General features: G+C 42.4%; 1 protein-coding gene across 5 annotated transcripts in view; it reads right to left on the minus strand.

Annotated features, from left to right (window-relative positions):
• Nucleotides 1-6,544: 6,544 nt before the first annotated feature.
• The window catches only part of KCNIP1 (potassium voltage-gated channel interacting protein 1), a 339,679-nt gene continuing 325,820 nt past the window's right edge, over nucleotides 6,545-20,403 (minus strand). For 4 of the 5 annotated variants that reach the window (XM_038534781.1, XM_038534782.1, XM_038534780.1 and 1 more), the window contains 7 exons: nucleotides 19,518-19,642; nucleotides 18,638-18,707; nucleotides 17,074-17,144; nucleotides 16,254-16,361; nucleotides 11,611-11,715; nucleotides 10,647-10,709; nucleotides 6,545-7,418 (listed from right to left, as the gene is read on the minus strand). In XM_038534781.1, the coding sequence (XP_038390709.1) occupies nucleotides 7,371-7,418; nucleotides 10,647-10,709; nucleotides 11,611-11,715; nucleotides 16,254-16,361; nucleotides 17,074-17,144; nucleotides 18,638-18,707; nucleotides 19,518-19,642 (590 nt within the window). In that variant the 3' untranslated portion in view covers nucleotides 6,545-7,370. Of the gene's footprint in view, nucleotides 7,419-10,646; nucleotides 10,710-11,017; nucleotides 11,070-11,610; nucleotides 11,716-16,253; nucleotides 16,362-17,073; nucleotides 17,145-18,637; nucleotides 18,708-19,517; nucleotides 19,643-20,403 lie in introns of all 5 variants that reach the window. The other variant, XR_005358202.1, reaches the window with a different exon arrangement.

Consider the following 20,403-nt stretch of genomic DNA (forward strand, 5'->3'; position numbering starts at 1 on the left):
TTACCACCACTTGCTAGTGGGGAAATGAGCTGGTAGAGTTTAGTGCAGTGGTTGCAAATTGGTGACCCCTGTGCCAAATGCATCTCCTATACTTGTTTGATTGGGTGTTTCTCCTGTCTTTCTGTCTAGTTGCCAGAATACAAAGGTTGGGGGATTTCACACGCAAGTCCAGATTTTCAACTTTACTTGAAGAACTGCTAGGTCAAATAACTGGGCCCACCCACATACCAGCAACATGACAACCATCCCTAGAGCTGTGACATAATTCCTTCCTTTACCCTGGGCGTGTATTCTCTGGGTTGCCACTAATTTCTTTAATTGCCTGGCTCCATATACTCATTGAACCTGGCAGTTTCAGGCTTAGCATTCAGTGCAGCAGTCAGAGAGTCCTGGGTTCAAACTTCTCTCTCACTTATTAGCTATTAGATTGTGGCCAAGCCACTTAAACTCTCTGAACTCCAGTTTCCTCATTAGTAAATGGCATTAATAATAGAAACAACCTTAGGGTAGTGAGAACTGAATGCATGTGAACTATTTAGCATGTAACAAGTGCTCAATAAATGATATTTAATATTCTTGTTATATTATGGTGGCAAAGTAGATGGCAGAGCAGTACAATGGATATGGCATTAGACTAGATTTCTGGTCCAAGCTCTGTAGCTTGGGGCTTTGGTTGCCCCATCTATTATAGGAAGTAGTGGGGGATCAGTTAGCATGTGTCAAGCTGCAAGTTGCAGAAAGTTCAATTCAAACAGTCTTAAATGAGGACACCTGGATAGCTCAGCGATTGAGCGTCTGCCTTCGGCTCAGAGCATGATCCTGGGAGCCAGGATCGAGTCCCACATCGGGCTCCCTGCATGGAGCCTGCTTCTCCCTCTGCCTATGTCTCTGCTTCTCTCTCTCCGTGTCTCTCATGAATGAATAAATAAATAAATAACATCTTTAAAAAACTGCCTTAAATAATAAAAAATTAATTTGTTGATGTATGCAGCACAAACCACTAGCGGTACATGTAGTTCAGGTGAAACTGGATTCAGCAGTTCAATGAAATCATGGAGTCCATTTGTTTCATCTCCCTGCCTTGTCTTGTCTTCTGTGGTATGATGTTCATCTATAGATTGGCTTCCCTGCAGGTTACAAAATATTTGCCTGTATGTTCTAGGGCTACGTGCTTATTCATTCATGTCCAGTAGGGAAGAGTGACATTGTTTTCCTTGTTTTCAGCAGTAACTCTAATAAAATTCATGCTGTTTGCATTGGCTTAGGTCTTAAGCTATCCCCGAACCAGTCCCTGTGGCCAGAGGCATGGGAGAAAATGATTGGTTTAGTATAGGTCAAGTGTTCCCTTCCAAAATGAGAGTGCAGTCACCTTCCCAGAGTCTTCTGGGTCTTCGAAAGTCCACTCAGTGGGGCTGGCTGCCCCTAGGGTTTTTCTCCGATCTTCAAGATTTGGATTTTTTTAGCCTCCAGGCTGTCACTGTACTGGAGTGCAGAGCTTGTGGAAGTCTGAGACTTAGATTGGGCTTTATTTTGATATGGAGGGACACACAGATTTCAGGTCCTCTAGGAAATCCATATGGGCATCTTTGCACATGTCCTTGGCATTATTCCTTATAGAGGAAGAGTAATTTGGCTTGAATTCATGGACTTGTTTTCATTGCTTTTTACTAATAGATTGCATGGCAGCTGCTTTCCAACACCGTCTGGTGTTTGTATATCATTAGAGCTTGTTTTAGGAATAGGTGGAGAATGGTCTTCATGTTCTCTAAGAAATGGAGCTGGGCATAGATTTTGGAGCCTGGCATGCTTTAAAGCCCATTTCCAGCTGTGTAGGCAAGTCCCTCAATGTCTTGGGGCATCATTTCTTTATCTGAAAAACAGGTGCCTAGAATTCCTACTTCACAGAGTTGTTGTGCAATTCAAGTATGATATCATCTGTAGACAACCTGGCACCAAACCATGGTCCCCAAAGCCTTCTGTACTTCCTCCTGGGAAATTCTTGGAGGGGCCTTACTGGCCTCTGCTCAGAGGATTACTCAGAGATGTGATGTTAGAGAACCACAGGATGGGTCGTGGAGGGATTCTGTATTTCTAGACATGGTTTCCATGTTGGAACAAGGGATAGATTCTTGAATGCCTGAGCAAGAAGTGATAGCAAGCTTAGAACCAGATTTTCTGTAAATGCCTAGTGATCCTTCCCATCCCTGGTCCACCTGAGATCATGTCCATATCAGTTCAGAGGGGCCATCCCTCCCTACCCTGTCTAGAGTTGCCTCCCTGACCAGCCCACTCACTCTCTACCATGTCACACTTGTATTTTCTTCATGCCACTTCACTGAAAACGTTTTATCTACTATTTACTCCTACGAGATACAAGGTTCATAAGAGCGGGATACATTATCTGTCCTGTTCAACATTTTAGTTAGGTTCCTCCAGAAGCCAACACTTCTGGGTGTTGGTGTCCAGTAGCTGATCTGGGAGGGGATCCCAGGAAGCAATGGTAAGAGAGTATAGGAAAGAAGAGAGGAAAGGGAAAGAGGTCAGTAGGGCTACACTGTTGAGCACAATACTGCTGTGAACTATTCGGTCTCAATCCTACTGGTGAAGTCTGGGAGACGATATAGAAGTCACCCTGGAGTTCTTCCTATGGAAAGGAGATGGGTTTGGGATATTTATACACCAACTCTTGCCAGCCATTGGTTAAGGGCTGCTCCAGGGAAGTGTTCACTACGTGATACTTCTGGCCTGTCCTGCTCACAGGCAGAGTGCAGGCATCCTGACCAGGGTCTTTCTATGACAGAGTTATAGACAAAAGTTGCAGGCATTTCCAGGGGGCACAGTTGAGTGCAACTGTGTGGTAACAGTGAGTGTTAAGGGTGTCTGGGTACGACAGCCACACACTCTGCTGCTTGGATGAATCCCCATCAGCAGGCATGATTATTGGCAAATGGTAACAAATGTGTTGGGTGATTCAGGAGGAGCAGGATCCCTCCAGGAGGACAGGTTGGAGTCGGGTGTTCTAAGCGGAGAGCCTAGTTTCTCCGATAGCTCAAATGCTGAGAGGCATGGATTCACAAAACATGGGCCTCTCTTTGTTTCTGTGCTCTTTTGGAAACTGCTGTGTTTATTTTTCCCTTGTTCCTTTATTAAAAGCTTTTTGCTTGTTGGTTTTAGTATCACTCTTTTTAAATTAAGTTTTAAATTTTAATTCCAATGAAGTTAACAGATAGTGTTATTTTAGTTTCAGGTGTATGATATAGTGATTCAACAGTTGTGTGTACTAGTGCTTGTCATGGTAAGTGGACTCTTTAATTCCCATCACCTGTTTCACCCATCCCCCCACCCTCCCTTCTGGTGACCATCAGTTTGTTCTCTTGAGTCAAGAGTCTGTTTTTTGGCTTGTCTCTTTTTTTCTTTGTTCATTTGTTTTGTTTCTGAAGTTCCACATGTGAGTGAAATCATAATACTTGTCTTTTTCCAACTGACTTATTTTACTTAGCATGATACTTTCTAGCTCCATCCATGTTGTTGCAAATGGCAAGATTTTACTCTTTTTGATTGCCAAGTAATATTCTAATATATATAATCACATCTTTATCCATTCATCAATTGATGGACACTTGGGATGCTTCCATAATTTGGTTACTGTAAATAATGGTACTATAAACATAGGAGTGCATGTATCCTTTTGAATTAGTATTTTCATATTCTTTGGGTAAGTACCCAGTAGTGTGATTACTGGATTATAGGGTAGTTCTATTTTTAACTTTTTTGAAAAGATTTTCTTTATTTATTCATGAAAGACACAGAGAGAGAGGCAGAGACATAGGCAGAGAGAGAAGTGGGCTCCCTACAGGGAGCCCAATGCGGGACTTGATCCCAGGACCCCGGGATCATGCTTTGAGCTGAAAGCAGATGCTCAGAGCCACCCAGGCATCCCTCTATTTTTAACTTTTTGAGGTCCCTCAATACTGTTTTCCACAGTGGCTGCACCAGTTTGCATTCCCACCAAGAGTGCATGAGGGTTCCTTTTTCTCCACATCCTCGCCAACACGTTGTTTCTTGTATCTTTGATTTTAGCTGTTCTGATAGGTGTGAGGTGATATATCTCATTGTAGTTTTGATATGTATTTCCCTGATGATGAGTGATGTTAAGCATCTCTTCATGTGTCTGTTGGCCATCTGTATGTCTTCTTTGGAGAAATGTCTGTTCATGTCTTCTGCCCATTTTTAAATTGGATCATTTGTTTTTTATTAAAAAGATGAATGGAAAAAAAAGATGAATGGATACCTATATGTTTGTAATTGCTGCAATAGTTGCTCCCCACCCATAGCCCGAGGACAGACAACTTTCTTTCTGTTGATTATTCATCTCAGGACCAATTTTGAATCTTTCTTTCATCCTGATTTCTCTCTGAATATCTCCAGATACTGATTTTCCTCTTGGCATTCAGTGTTCAGGACTGAATTGGGTTTCTTGTGGCCTGGCCAGCACAGGAAGAAGAGTGCCAACCCTTCAACTTTTCTACATCAGGGGCTCTTAGCCCTGGGTGTGCACTGGAATCACCTGGACAGCTTTTAAAGCATAATGATGCTCAGGGCCCCACCTGTAGAGGTTCTTATTCAGCTAATCTGGGATAAGACCCAGGCCTTTGGCACTTTAAAATTTTCCCCTTCTCTGATCCCCAAGCGATTCTGATAAGCAGCCAGAGTAGAGATACACTGGCCTAGACCTTTTTTTTTTTTTTTAAAGATTTATTTATTTACGATAGACATAGAGAGAGAGGCAGAGACATAGGAGGAGGGAGAAACAGGCTCCATTCCGGGACTGGCCTAGACCTTATATAAGGATCTAACACAGGCATCTGAAAAGGTCAGATGTATTCTAGCTTCAGGTCCAGCTTGCTCCAGCAACTCAGTGATCTAATTTAAGCTTTCAGTTTCCAGTGTGTTTTGTTTTAACGTCTCTGCCTTGTCTTCTGTGATTCTGGTTTATCTGCTCTTCAGTTACCAGATAACCCCTTAGAATTCCTAAATCACTACCAACATGTCCTTAGGACTGCATGCATCCCATTCATATCCAGTAGGAGAGAGACCAACTTTATCCTTTTGTTCCCAACACAAATCTTGTGATTCATGCTGTTTGGACTGGCTTAGGTATCAAGCCAATCACTGAACTAATCATTATGGTTAGAAGGATCGATGGTTCAGATCATGTGCTCCATTCATGGCATTGAGTGTGGTCAGTTCCCCACCTTAGCTCTGAATGTACATTACAATCATCTGAGCAGGTTCTAAAGAATCCTGATGCCCAGGCCTCACTAGCAGAAATTCTACTTCAGTTGGTCTGAAGTGGGGCCCATGCACTGGCAATTTTTCAAAGTTCCCCAGGTGATTGTGATGTTCAGCCAAGGTAGAGAACCATGGCCTAGAAATTGTATAGCCTCATGATGCAGGTTCAGACCCCGCACATGGGAAGGTTCATAAATACAGATCCTCTGCTTGGGCCTAAGTGTGTGTGTGCTTTGCTAGGGGCTGGCCACATGTCTAGCAGTCCTAGATGACCACATGGCAGCACGCAGGAAGCCTGGAGAAACAGAGCTGCCTTCTCTAAAGTTTCCAACCATGAGAGGCAGCAGCCAATGGCAATCAGACTGGGAGTATTTCATGAACCCATGACATGTTGTGGCCTGCTCTTGCTAGTGGTCCATGGGCACTTAAGGCTTTCCCCTTCACTGCATCTGTTTCCTCATCTGCTGTTTGGATTCAGAGAATATCCATGCCTCTTTGAACTGACTACAGATGAATGAGATTTGTGTGTGGTACCTTCATTGCCTTGGGGTGAGGGGAAACAGACTCTCCTAACAGGAAGGCTCTATGATAGAATGGGAAGAGTTTAATCTCTAATGGAGCTGTGATACCCTAGGCAGGTCCCCTCACCTCTGAGCTTCAGTGTCGAAACCAGGAAAATGAGGACTCTATCTCCTAGAATGTGCTACATAAGCATGAAATGAGATGTATGTAAGACCCTAGTAGAGCACTTGGCACATACTAGGGGTTCAGTAAATTGATTTCCTTCCAAAAATGCCATGGTTAGCTCTTCATCTTTTTAATGTGATGTTAAATGAGGAATCTAAGACAGTGTCCAACATAAGTAGTAATTTGTTGTTTATAAGCTGAAGCCACTTGGTCAACCCTTGGACTCTAAGCCGCTCAGCAGAAGTTCCAGCCACCTCTTCATCTCTGTATCCCCAACCATACCATGAGGCTCCAGACTTTCTATACCAGAGGGTCTTGAGAGCAGTAATCTTGTTGGAAGGAAGGTATTGTGAAGGGTCTCCTCTCAAAGACATATTTGTTTATAGTCACAGTATTTGTATTTAAATGGCATGCTTGCTTGGGGGCAGTGGAGGAGGATACTCTGACTGGCACTGGGTCTGGCACACAGAGCAGGTATTAATAACTGGATGACAACTCAATGGATGAGCCTTCCCTTTTCACAGCTTACCTTTTCTGGTCGATGGAGTCATGGAAAAAATGAAGATTAACAGTATAAGAAATAGTTCTGTTTATTGATTAGAACATGGTATAAAATTACAGCAATTTGCAGGCATTCTGGGCTTTCTGGGAGGGGCATGCAGTGCTGGACTCTAGCAGGAGATGGACTGAGGGCATGGACCACTGGGCATTGGCTTTCTTCCTGGGCACATTAAGGGACTTGCATTACCAGCACAGATGTCAGTGTGAAAAAGAATTATTGGTTCTTGCCTCTGGAAACAAAAGATGTGGGCAGTTTGGGTCACCAGACAAGGCCATGCTTAAGAATTCAGTTTTATCCTACATATGTTAGGTGCTGGCTCTCCCAATCTAGTCATATACTGATTTGTATTGTTCTGTGTAATGCACATTCTTCCCATCAAAATAAGGGAAACAGGCACATTGGTTTGGGAGGCCATCAGAGGATGGTGTGCATTTGGCTCAGGTCATCTTGCTTCCAGATACATCAAGGTCTGCTGGACTTGGAGGTGGTGGGCTGGGGCACGCAAGCAGAAAAGTGTGCACTACTGTTTAAGCTCAAGCAGAGGGACCTTCCATGGGGCAGCAGCATGAAGAGATGAGCATGCTTCCAAAACAAACCCAATTTAATCTTCTCTCTCTGAAGAAGATGGAGAAGGAAGGGTTGGCAATCAGAGACTGAGCCACGCGATGCTGGGTTCCATAGAAAGTCTCCAGTGGAGAATTCTTCCAATTTGTAAAAGGTGTTTCTGTCCCAAGAGTTGGTGTGTAGAATCAGAACAAGGGCAGATCAATGTGTTAAGAGGTGGTTGTTCAGTACAACGTCTCTGAGAGCCAGATGGCTATGTCCACAATTACATGACATTTTGGAATAGTTGGAGGGACCTCATGATGTTGTCATCCTGGAAGGGGAAGAGGAGGGAAAGAGAGGATGGTTAGAACTCTTTGAGGTTCCTCCTTGAGAAGCTCTGTAATGGTGAGCATGTGGGTTTCCCATGCAGAAAGAACTCTGCAAGGGTATGAGAAATACAGGGTGTGTATGTGAAGTACAGGGTGTGTGTGTGAGGGGGTGGGGGGGCGCTAGAGTGTGAGCAACTCAAGGCAAGAAGCACCTTCTGTGGCCTTAAGAAATTTGTAAGAAATAAATTATCCAGTGAAGCAGTATTACTTCTTTTAAGAAGTTCTGAGCAACTGCATTTTATCAAAGGATTTTTCTACATCCACTGAAATGATTGTGTTTTAAAAAATTCTATTATGTTATTAATTATATTGATTCTTGAATGTTAAACCAAACTAGCATTGCTGTAATAAACCTATTTGTTCATTTTTAAAAACCCATTACTAGATTTGATTTTTTTCGCATCTATGTCCAGAGGGAATATATTAGTCTGAACATTTTCTTATTTTGCAATGGCCTTGTCATGTTTTTATATTAGAGTTATGATATCCTCATAAATCAAGTTGAGAAGTTTTTCCTCTTTTGCTTTTCTCTGAGTTTGTATGAGACTAATATCCTTTCTTCTTTGGAAAGAGTTTGAAAGAATTTACAGGGTAAGGGATCTATGTCTGCCATTTTCTTTACGGGAAAAATGTAAATTAGAGATTCAATTTCTTTAACATAGATAGGACTATTCAGATTTTCTATTTCTTTTTGTGTTAGTTTTGATAAATTATATTTGCAAGGAATTTGTAGATTTCTATGTTGTCAAATGTATTGAATAATTAACTATTCTCTTTATAATGTCTGTAAAACCTGTAGTGTTGTTACCCTTTCCATTCCTCATACTGATAGTTTGAGTTTTCTATCTCTTTCTCTTTTGTTTAAATCAGTCTTGCTAAGCACTTACCAATTTTATTAATTTTTGAAAAGAGGCAAATTTTGGTTTTGTTGATTTTTTTATTGTATGTCTCTATTATATATTCTCCATTTTACATTGTTCTATTGTATATTCTCTGAAAAATATTGAATATAGAAAATCTTCAAATGTTTAGCTATTAAGCAACATACTTTTAAGTTCATGAGGCAGAGAAGGAAATATTTTGAATTAAAATATACTGAAAATATGACATTAAAATCTGTGGGATCTAAAACAGTACTTAAAGGAAATTTTATACCTTTATGTGAACACATTGGAAAAGAATGGCTGAAAATAATGATCTAAATCTTCATCTTAAAAAGCTAGAAAGAAAACCCAAACAATTAAATTAAAATTTAGAAGGAAGGAAGAAATAATTTAGAGCACAAATGATGAAACAGAAAGCAGATGTATAATAGGAGAAAAAAAGAAAGACAAAAGTTGACTCTGGGTATCTGAAATCTTTTAAAAGTTGCTAGAACTTTTAAAGTAAGTCTATGGGTTCTGGAGTCACGCTGTCCAGAATTCAAATCCCAGATCTGTCATTTATAGCTGAGTGACCTTAGGCCAGTTATTGAATCCCTCTGTGCCTCAGTTTCTTTACGTGTAAAATAGCATCAATCATAGTATCTACCTAAAGGTGGGTTGTGAGCAAAAAATAAGTGAATTAATGAATAGCTATAGAGGTTGCTAATGTGAGAAACTAAACAAATTTAAAAAACTTCGCTCACCTGTGAAGCAAAGGCAAAAAGGCAAACCGAAGTAGGGCATAGAATTTAAAATTATAATGATGGAGTTCAGGTTCCATCTCTGTCACCTACTCTGCCTTAGCCATTTCTCTTAACTTTGCAATCTTAGGTTACTCTTCTTTGAAATGGGCATGATCAATACTCCTGGGTCACCTGGTTCCTGAGGATTAACATGTTGAAATATTTCTAGCCTTGTTGGTAAATAACTGCTGACCTGAGCCTTCTACCCAGCATCTTTCCCTCTGTCTATCTGGTAATTGGCCCAGGACCCCTGGAGCACCCAAAGGTCCATTGGCTAACAGGTTGGCAAGCTTAGAAGGGTTCCTCTAGGGCACTGCCCCATGGCATTTGTCAACATCAGTTAAGAGTGGTCGATTCTCAGTCTACTCTCATTATTTTTTTTAAATTTTTTAAATTTTTTATTTATTTATGATAGTCAGAGAGAGAGAGAGAAAGAGGCAGAGACACAGGCAGAGGGAGAAGCAGGCTCCATGCACCGGGAGCCTGATGTGGGATTCGATCCTGGGTCTCCACGATGGCGCCCTGGGCCAAAGGCAGGCGCCAAACCGCTGCGCCACCCAGGGATCCCTCTACTCTCATTATTAAATATGTTGAATATCACCCTGGATATAGTGCCACCACCTCTCAGGGCTGTTAGTGAAGTTTATACATACACCTGAAACTTGGTAGGTGCTCGGTATATGTTGATAACTTCTCCCTGGTTTTGTGCATCTCCTTTTCTTATGGGTAAATTCGGAGTAACTGTGTACTTTTCTGAAATAAGGTGGGGATAGAAATGCATTTTTCTAAAGTAGATAAAAGTAACTATTTCCAATTGAGTTTCTGGCAGAGACTCTGGGCTAGTCTAGCCTTAAAATGAGTGAAAATGTGGTCCAAGGACCTGCAGCACCAGTATGACTGAGGAGAGTGTTAGAAAAGTAGCCCCTCAAACTCCCTTCCAGACCTATTGAATTAGAATCTACATTTTAACCAGGTCTTTAAGAAGGTTGGTTTGCCCATTAAAGTTTTAGAAGTATTGATCTCCAGGGCCATTTGTGTTAAAACAAAGATTTCTACAGCCTCTCCCCACCCCGCCCTGCCCCATCTAGTGTTCATTTTCAGTATCACTGGGGAATTCTTGGGCACACTATGGCTTGAGATTCACAGCCTTAGATTTTTTTCCTCAGTTACTCCCTTGTAGTCTAAGGAGCGGAAGCAGGTTAAAAAACGAGTATTGCTTAACTGGGAAGTCTTTGGTTTCACAGAGACCCCCTCTGGGCTTCCACATCCCCTCCCCCCCAGTCCTTCTCAGGCTGTCTGGCTCAGGCTGTGTTTACCCAAGACCAACCACAGGCCAGTTGGAGGAGTGGAGATTGTTGGGATTCTGAGTTGCTCTTGGTGGAGTTGGTGGTGAAGGCTCTGACCTGAGGTCACAGGTTTCTCATTCTCTCCCTTCTGCAGACCCCAAGCCCCCAGATTTCCTTTCCCAGATCTAGAGGTTTTATGCTCTGAGGTCTCTCCTTACCTCTTGGCAGGATTCAAGAAATTCGTCTAAAGTCACGATGCCATCTTTATTTTTATCCATTTTCTGGAAGACACAACAGGAAGCACTTTAACAAACCTGGTAATCTGCATTCCAAAACTTTCGCTTTGTTAACCACCTTTGCCCCGAGAATTAAAGTGGTCTTCTACTGGCCAGACAACCCCACCCAGGCCCTGGTTATAGCACTTTGACTCCCATGAACTTCCTTAAAATGGAAAGACTTGCTCCAGACTCTCATCACTGGATTATTCTGCTGACACCTAACATGTCTTCCCCAGACTCTCTCCCAGCCTGTCCACCTGGCAGAGAGAACACTGCACATGAGAGGTTCGACTTCGGTCTCTGTCACTTACTGTGTGACCTTGAGTGAGTCTTTAAGCCTCTCTGAGCCTCTGCTTTTCCCATCTGCAAAGTGAGAGGATTAGACTAGAATGAGCTCGGACATTCTTCAAAACCCTACCACTAGCCTTATTATTATTATTTTTTTTTTTACTAAAACACCACTATAGTCATGCCACTCTTCTACTTGTGGAGTAACAGTAGTCACCCAAGCAAGGCTAAACCTCTTCAATTAAAGATCTCAATTCAACCCACCTTTGTTTCCAACCTTATTTCCCATCACTCTCCGGACATAAAACCTTAACAACTACATAAACATGCTTAATGGCATCTTTTCTGGCTACTCTGCTCCACTAAGGATTTTTATGGAACTTAGAGGCTATACCGTAGTATTTATACTTCATAATATACTTCCCTGTTCTATTCTATAGTAAATACTTGCTTACTTAATGAGATCATCTCTTACTTGAGGTCAGCACATCTTGTGATTCTTTTCTGTTTTCTACTATGCTTAGAACAGAGTTGGACAGAACCACTTGTTCAGATGCTTGTGGATTGACTGGTCTAAATTGGGCTTAAAGCTCACACACATTGTGTGGGCACTTACCTGGAAGAAGACATCTACATGCTGCCTTGGAGTGTCTTCTTTGAGCACAGGGTATGTGTATTTCCCCATCATGTCATAGATGGCTTTGACAATGTCCATCATTTCCTGGAGAGACGATATGGAAGTACAAAGTGGGAACCATGAAGTCAAGCTCTTTTTAGGTGACAGTTTGAGGCTCCCTGTCACCTTTGTGAATGAAGGCAATTAAAAGGACTCTCTTCAGCTGATGAGAGGAAGTTAGAAAGCAAACTGAAGGGGCTATATTCTGGGAGCCTCCTCCTAGAGAGAGGGCAATGGAAAATTGTCTTTGCCTTCAAAAGCTGTTGGGTTAGTTACCTTTTCTTGAGCATTATCCTCAGTGAGGGGTTATGTGTGGGATTGGGGTGAATATGTTTGTGTACTGATTTGCCCACACCCCATTTTTGGAAGACTCTCTCCCTACTCCACAATTCCTTTGAATGATTGGGTGGGTGGCTGTGTTTGTACTGGGTGACTTGTCCCTGTGATCACAGCTAACTGGAACAAAGGTGGACATCTGACTGAAGCTGAGCTACTCTGTTTTTCTCTCTTGAGAAGCTTAAGTGATGAGGTGCAGAAACTGTAATCAGGAGTGATAGAACCCTGGAGCTCAAAAGTCAAGTGGATTTAGGACCAGAGTCGGTGCCACAGGCAAGCCATTTCCAGGTTTTAGCTGAGGTTGAGTGAGAGCAGACACCTAAAAGTTCTGCAGAAGAGTAGAACTTCTGTGAAGAGTAGAATGAAGCAAATACACAAGAAAGTAGAGGAGATGGGAAAAATGCAGGGAGAAAGAGAGAGAGAAGAGAGGAAAGTAGTAGAGGCAGGAGAAGAGAGTTAGGGATTGGGGAGACACAGAAATCTTCCCATGAGCACATGCAAGGGCACTTGCACACACACATACACTTACACACACTCTCTCACACACATATACATACTCACATACACTCAGGCTTTCGGAGAAAAACAAATGAAGAAGAAAAACAGTTACAAAGACTGAGAGAATCCCTAGAGGGACAGTATTTCAGAATGGTTACCCTATAAACTAAAACCTCCTCTTGTACCTCCCCACCCCTATGTTGCTAGCAATTTGTGTCATTCCTGCAGAGGAGAGTGTGGCCATCTTGATCTCAGCAGTGCTGGAGGATGGGGAGGGAAGAGAGAGGAAAGAAGAGGTGGTGGTGGCGGGAGGAACAGAGAGAGAGAGAGAGAGAGATTGGAAGCTAACAACCTTCTAACTTCAATGGGGATTACACATATTCCATCAGGCTAACTGTATTTTTATAGGAAACCTCTCAACTTAGGCTAGTCTGTGTTGATGATTTTTTACCTTTAACCAAAAGACTACTTTCTATAGAGTCATTCTTGTTTGATGGCCTGATAGATGGTACAAATCCCATCATGTTTTCTTTCATCTTTCAATGCTTCCCGATACAGAATAAGTGATTATTAAATACTTCTTAAAAGAGTTCTGATTCTTAGTTTATAGCTATTTCCTCAAGAGTTTGTGAGGACCTATGCTCAATCCTAAGGTCCCTGCATGGGAGGGAGCCAAGTAACTGTTGAGTGGCTCTGTGATGTTCTGATCACACTGGCCAAGCATAGTATTCCACGGCCCCTCCTTGGAATGCAAGCAAGAGGGCACAGGAGGACGGCCTTGTCTTTGAGATCTATGGAGACCCAGGAGACAGCCTCTATCCCGGGTTCCTTGTCTGCTACTCCTGGTTCCATGTGCTTATTTTATTGTTTTTGATTCATTTATAACCTATCAATAGTTTTAGACTTACACAAAATTGCAAGAATAGAACAGATGTTCATGTATGTATACTTTTGACCCAGCTTCACCTAACTTGCCAAAGCACAGCACAATGCTCAAACCCAGAGAATTAACAATGCTACCACAGTGCTATAGTGCTATTAACACAACTATGGGGCTTATTCACATATCATTAGATTTCTCCCTGGTGTCTTTTTTATGGTTAAGGATCCCTCATCTATCTAGTTGTTGTGTCTCATTCTCCTCTAAACTGTGATGGTTTCTCACTCTTTGTCTTCAAGACCAAAACACTTCTGATATGAGTACTAGTCAGTTATTTTGTAGAATGTCCCTGTTTGGGTTAGTCCCTGGTTTTCTTATGATAAGATTGAAATTACGCATTTTTTATGAGAATACTATAGCAGTGATACTATATCCTTCTTGGTGCATCATGTCAAAGAGGTATATGGAGTTGATATAATCTTATTAATGTTGATATTAACCTTGATCACTTGATTAAGGTGGTGGCTGCCAAATTCCTCCACTGATTTTAGCATCTTTCAGTGGATCTTGCCTGCAAAAATTATTACTGTGGTATTTGTCTAATGCTGACTTTGTATTTCCTTTATTCATTCTTTATTTATTAATTGGAATTCTCCTTTAAGGAAGAGTTGTCCCTTGTCCCTCATTTATCTGTGAATTCAATTATTCATTTGAATATATATTTATTATTTATTTGAACACATATTATTTAAATATATATAATCTATAATTATATATATTTAATTTAGTAGGGACTCAGGCATGTTTATTTCATCGCTTATAATCTAATATTAGCATTTTTAATTTTGCTCCTCAAATTGTTCTGGTTTTGGTGACTGGGAACTCCTTCAACTGATTCCACATATCATCCTTTCCCCTCCCTCCCTCCTTTCTTCCCTTCCCTTCCCTTCCCTTCCCTTCCCTTCCCTTCCCTTCCCTTCCCTTCCCTTCCCTTCCCTTCCCTTCCCTTCCTTTCCTTTCCTTTCCTTTCCTTTCCTTTCCTTTCCTTTCCTTCCTTCCTTCCTTCCTTCCTTCCTTCCTTCCTTCCTTCCTTCCTTCCTTCCTTCCTTCCTTCCTTTTTAAAGCACTCCAATACTTTATAGCACTACAAGGTACTCCAGGCTCATCTTCTGTTTTCTTGTTCTCAGTCCTGGTATCACCCAATTCTCCAAGGAGACTGGGTCCTTTAATTGGAGAATGGTGTTCAGAAACCAAGGTCTGGGTGCAAGATACCCTCATTGCTAGTGGGCATCATTGCTTTTAGGCCCTCCCAACAAACAGAACTAGGAAATACATGTCTCTATCCATGTGTTTCTTTTAAAATGTGGGCTTCATAAGTCCTTCACATCCACATTATCAAACGTTTCTTTCCTGAGTATCTTTTATAAGAGAGGGGACTTAAAGACCAATTTTGATTGCTCTCTCAGGACTTTTGTTGCCTATAATTTGGAAGAGATTATCTCCAAATGATTGCCAGGGGGAAGTTCCAGCTAGCTATATTTTCTAGGAAGCTACTTATCCACATTTTCTTTTTATTTTAAAGGGTACTTTATTAAGGCTACCATCTAGAGAGATCTATGGGTATAAATGGGGACCATTTTGTCTAGTCTGCAGATAAGAAAGAGGGAGCCAGGGTTAGTGAGATTATTCAGTGATGAAATTATGGCTGCACAAAGGTTGAAGACTGTGTTATAAGTCCTACTTTAGGGTCCTTTCTTTATATTTTTGTAAAGTAGTATTGGAATATTTTGGAGTATCATATATTTGAATAGGTATAGAAGCATTAAATTATTTGCAAAATTGAGATAATATTATACATACTATTTTATAAGGTGATTTTTGTGTAATCACCTTGTGTAATGTAATGTGTCAGATGAATTTTTATATCTTCTCACTTTTGTATGACCTTAAATGGCCACCTGCTATTCCATTACATGCATTTACTGGAATTCATTGAACATATCTGTTATTAGTGGATATTAGGGTCTTCACACTCAAGGGATCATCTACCACTTTATTTGCAGCATCTAGAACATCTAATAAGCCCTCAAGTATATGTTGAGCAAATACTTGACTGAATGAACATTATAGAGAAGCTTGCAAGATTGAAGTGAGAATTGGAGATGATATTTGTAGCTCTAGGCACTGCACCTGGCACATAGAAGCTCAGGGAGTGGGATGTTGCAGGATGCTATGTCCAAGCTACAAATGAAATACTAAGACACAATGGATATCAAAGAGAGTTTTGAGATATACCTTTGAGTATTTCACTGTCTAGATACCACATGTACTTTGAGGCTGTAAAAGTGTTAAGCAGTGAAGATTCAGAAATCGTTTGTCATGTCTTTAGAGATTGTCATACCTGCCATCATCCCTTCTGTGGTTTTATTAGAAGGCAAAACAGATTGTGGCCAATATGATCCTATTGTAGTCTCCTCTTCCTCAGAAATCTCCCCTCTCTCTTCTAGACCTTGCTTTCAATTGTACCATTCCAACATTTAGCTTTAGGTTGTGGCTGTTAACCTGCTAAATGTGAGTTCCCCTGGGAAAAGTAACTCCACACTAAAATCACTGACACCCCTTTTGGAATGTGGATTGAATACATGTGACTCAGTAATAATGAATCTGCTTAATCCTTTCTTGAGTACTTGGGAACTGTGCAGGGTGGAACAATAGGGGGAGGTCAAGGTGACCTTCACCAGGAATCAGCTCTGTTAGCCCCAAAGCAGGTCCTTGCTCATTCAGACAATTTCACCCTCATGACTGAGGCTGCTTTCTATTAGATGCCTTCATTGTAGTTCTTTCATGCCCCTAGCCTCAGCTCACTTACCTCTTTGTTTATGTATCCATCTTTATTGATGTCATACAAATTAAATGTCCACCTTAGCTTCTCATGGACGGTTCCTCTCAGTAAAATTGACAGAGCAGTTACAAAGTCCTGACAAGTGGAAGAGGCATAAATGACATTAACCACCAAGCCATGGGGTGGGTGGAACCTCTGTCTTTGGATCAGACTCTATGACTGCTTTCACTGAATTATATCTCCCATGTCCTCTGTCCTCTGAAGGATGTGGTCAACCTCAGGGAAAGTACCTCCTCTTTCATTCCTTACCCTGCCACATTTTAGGGGATGGAGTCTCCTTCAGGAAGAATGTATGTGCTGACATCTCCAGACCTAGGTAGACACTGCCTAATCCCACACCTGCAATTATCCCAAGGATGGTGGTACATTCTACTACTTGAGTTCATATTCCTCCCATACCACTTCCTAGCTGGTTGACCTTTGGAAAATCACTCCATCTCTCTTTGCCTTACTGTCCTCTTCTGCAAACTGGTAATAAATAATAGAACTCTACTTTGTAGGGTTACTGTGGGGACTAAATGAGTTAATACATGCAAAGCACAACTGCAGTCTGTCATGTGGTTAGCTCCATGTGCACATGAGCTATTAAACTGTTATCCTTAGTCCCTTGAGGCCCTGAGCTCCTGGAGGGGAAGGGCAGCTGCTGCTTCTTCCCCTATCTTCAGGAAATGCTTGTTAAGTGGACAACACACTGAAATGTCTGATGATCCAACAATCCCTTCAATATGCCACAGCTTGAAGGAAGAGTTTGGGGGGGGGGGCGTCTAGGACTTGGGGACAAGCATACCTCGAACTTCACGGAGCCTGTCTGGGTGGTGTCGAAGGCGTGGAAGAGGTAATGGGCATACATGCTGGCATCTGCAAGGCACAGAAGGAAAGGTAGGTGACAGGAGCTGGGGCTTCACAGAGGGGAGAAAGAATCCTTGGCAACAGTGATAAAGAGAAGAGGGTGCTACTGGGGTGATGGGAAGGAGGAAAGGTGGTAAAGGCAAACCCACCATGGAATCTGGGACCTGTATAACTGTCCTGGGGTTTAGGTAGGAAGTTCTTAGAGCAAAGACTGACCCTTGCCCCTATATCTAGCCATCCTGGGAGAAAGACTCTCCTGCCTGCTGCATGGATAATTCTTGGTGGGTGAGTGACATGGCGACTGTGTGCAGAAGATGCTCTCATGAGTGAAAGAGCAATGCCAGGGAGTGAGCACCCACTAGGGAGCAGACAGACCTGGGCTTGGCTAGCAGCTCTGTCCCAGTGTAGCTCTGTGACCAGAGCATCTCTGAGCTCCTCTTTCCTGTCTCTTACAAAGGGATATAGCAAGATCTATCTCTCAGAATTTTGGAAAAAGTGTGTTAACTTTTCACATAGTCATGTCATCAGAACCATCACCATGTCACCATCACCATCACCAAACTCAATGAAATCTTGCCTACCACATGGTCAAAACTCAAGAGATTGAGGCTCAAGAACTCAACAACAGTGATTCTGGAGCCAGCATGGGGTGAAGCTGCCTCCCCACAACCTGGGTAGGGACCCTATCCTGAGTCCCCACACCTAGGAGGGCCCTGTCTGCTGCCAAAGAGGCCCAGGAGAAACAGAGTCCAAGAAGTGTTTGGGACACTTGGATCTCCATTTCATTAGGACCCAGGGAAGGGGTCCTGCAGGAGATAGCTCCTGGGGGTGGGAAAGGAAGTGGCATGTAACACATGGAAGCCATGGGGAGAGCCACTGATGTCCTAGGCCCATGGAGCCAGAGTAGCTTCCTTCAGGAAGGAAGGCGTGGCATGGCATGGCAACACAGTGGCCTGTGGCCTGGCATACTCGCTAACCTGGACTTACATGCACAATTTTATGTTCCCTACGTCTTTATGGATTCATTTATTCCTACAGTCTCTGGTATTTATTAAAATTCTCTTTCAAAATTCCACCTTGCCTCAGCTGTTGTGAGGGAAAGAATGGAGGGCACGTGGCACAATGGTGGGGCCAACACAGAGAAGCTTTTCATCAGATGCTTGTGGGATTGAATCCTGCTCTGTCACTTACTAGCTATGTGACCTTGAGTGAATTGCTTAACTTCTCTGAGACAGTTGCCCCATCTGGCATATGGTATAGTAGCTGCTTTCTAGAGCTGTTAGGAGACTTTATGATATTTATTAATCTCTCCTCTCCTGAAAATGATCCATTTCAGAGCTCTTTTCCGCTCAAGCTTTAGCTAATTCTTTATCTTATACTAAGGGAATGAAATCTTACCCTGAGTTGTTCCTGACATTGAGGAGGAGAAGCATGCACTTGGAGGAAGAAAGGCTGTTCACCAGAAAGGGGGCTGGAAAAGATCTTTTGAAGATCAGACTCACCTCCATGGGGGAAAAACTGAGCGTAGATTTGTTTGAATGTTTCTTCATTGACCACACCACTGGGGCACTCCTGCATGAAGGGGAGACAGTCAGTGGGGGGGGGGGGGGAGGATGGGGGCCCACCCCAGAAGGAGGAGACTGTGTCCATCCTTGGGGTTTAGGTTTCCTCATCATCCCTGATGAGTAGGGACTGGACAACCACCCATATGCTTCTGTATCACCAAGTGAGTAGCTGGGAGTTTACCCTGCCTTAGGACTGGAGCTGCTTTGCAAAATGATGAGGCTTTATCAGAGAATAGGTACTGTGAGTTGGAAAGAGCATGGGCTTTGGGCTTAGGAAGACCTGGATTTGGATCCTGGTTAAGCATCTTCTAGGCTTTATGACTTTGGGTGAGTTAGTCTCTGATTCTCAATGTCCTTACCTGTAAAATAGGGCTAATAGTACCTTCCTGACAAGGCTATCATGAAGTTTAATATAGGAAGTAATGTAGCAAATTAATACTTTGGAATTCAGGCTTACACATCAGTCTCTGTGAGCTCAGTTAGCACAGACTTAAGTCCCAGCAGTTCTGGGGCATGGACAATATTGACAGTGTGAATGGGTTATACTAAGGCTAAAAGCTGGGCCAAGGTGATTTCTCCAAGGTTGCGCCTGCTATCCTGTGAAGTGCCTGGGCTACTGGCCAGTTTCCCATCTATAGAGATTGCCTCATTCTTGCCTGGAGTCTTTCTTTCTAGCCAGGTGATCTTGCTCTCATGCCCTCTTTATAGAATTGGCCTTTCTTTTACAACTGCATATATGGAAGAGCTCCCTAATGGGCCCTGTTGGCATTTGGGTGGGAAATCCTGCCTGGGCCTTCAGCTTCCCTGTGGGCCTTACATTTTTGAAGCCTCGATAAAGGACTTGCAGCTCCCTCTTGGTAAAGTTGGTCTGGGCCTCAAGCTGCTCCAGTCCCTCTGGCCGATGGCAAACCATGGTCATCTCCAACTCATCTTCAATCTTATCTGGAACCAGAGGAGATGGAGTTGGAGTGGCTGACCTCAGTGGCCACTCGTCAGACCACAGTCTTGGCTGTCAAAAGAGTGGGTGGTGTGACCTGGGACACAGGGTCGTGGGCTGGGGTCACAGTGCAGATGACCTTTCTGCCTTGATCCCTCCTCCCCCACCTCCCCTGTTCCTTGCCTAGTCACTTCTGTCTTACACTTCGTCTAGCCATAACTCCAGCTGTGTCAGATGCCACACAAGAAGGGAGCTTCAGGCAGGAGAGAAACACCTTCCAAGTGGAGATGAGGGTAGATGGGCTAAAAATAAGTCTATACGAAAACATTTCCCTTTTTTTCAAAGTAACTTCTTCACATATTCAATTTGCTGTCCCCCTGAACCATCTGAATATTCCAGAGAGACACAGGTAAGTGAGTGGAATCATTAACAGCTCCCAAATAGCAAAGAGAAAATCTATTAAATATGTAGAGCAAAGTCTTACCATTTGGTACAATTAGATGAAGCTAATACAATTTAGCAAAAAGTTCCAATTATGGCATGTTAAATATTAATACAAGAATATGAATGTATTTTATAGAGTTGTTTTATGATATATACTAGATATTCTTAAATAGGAAAATGACTTAAATGGGAACCAGTTGATATAAATCAAAGCTTCTGAAGCATTTGAAGGGCTCAGAAAACAGTTGTCTGAAGTAGCAGTGTGTTTCTCCACTAAGTATGACAATGTAATGTAATTTTCCACTAGTTTTTGAGAAAGTGT

Source organism: Canis lupus, chromosome 4 (genome assembly GCF_011100685.1).
Source record: "Canis lupus familiaris isolate Mischka breed German Shepherd chromosome 4, alternate assembly UU_Cfam_GSD_1.0, whole genome shotgun sequence".
Classification (NCBI taxonomy): Eukaryota; Metazoa; Chordata; class Mammalia; order Carnivora; family Canidae; genus Canis; species Canis lupus.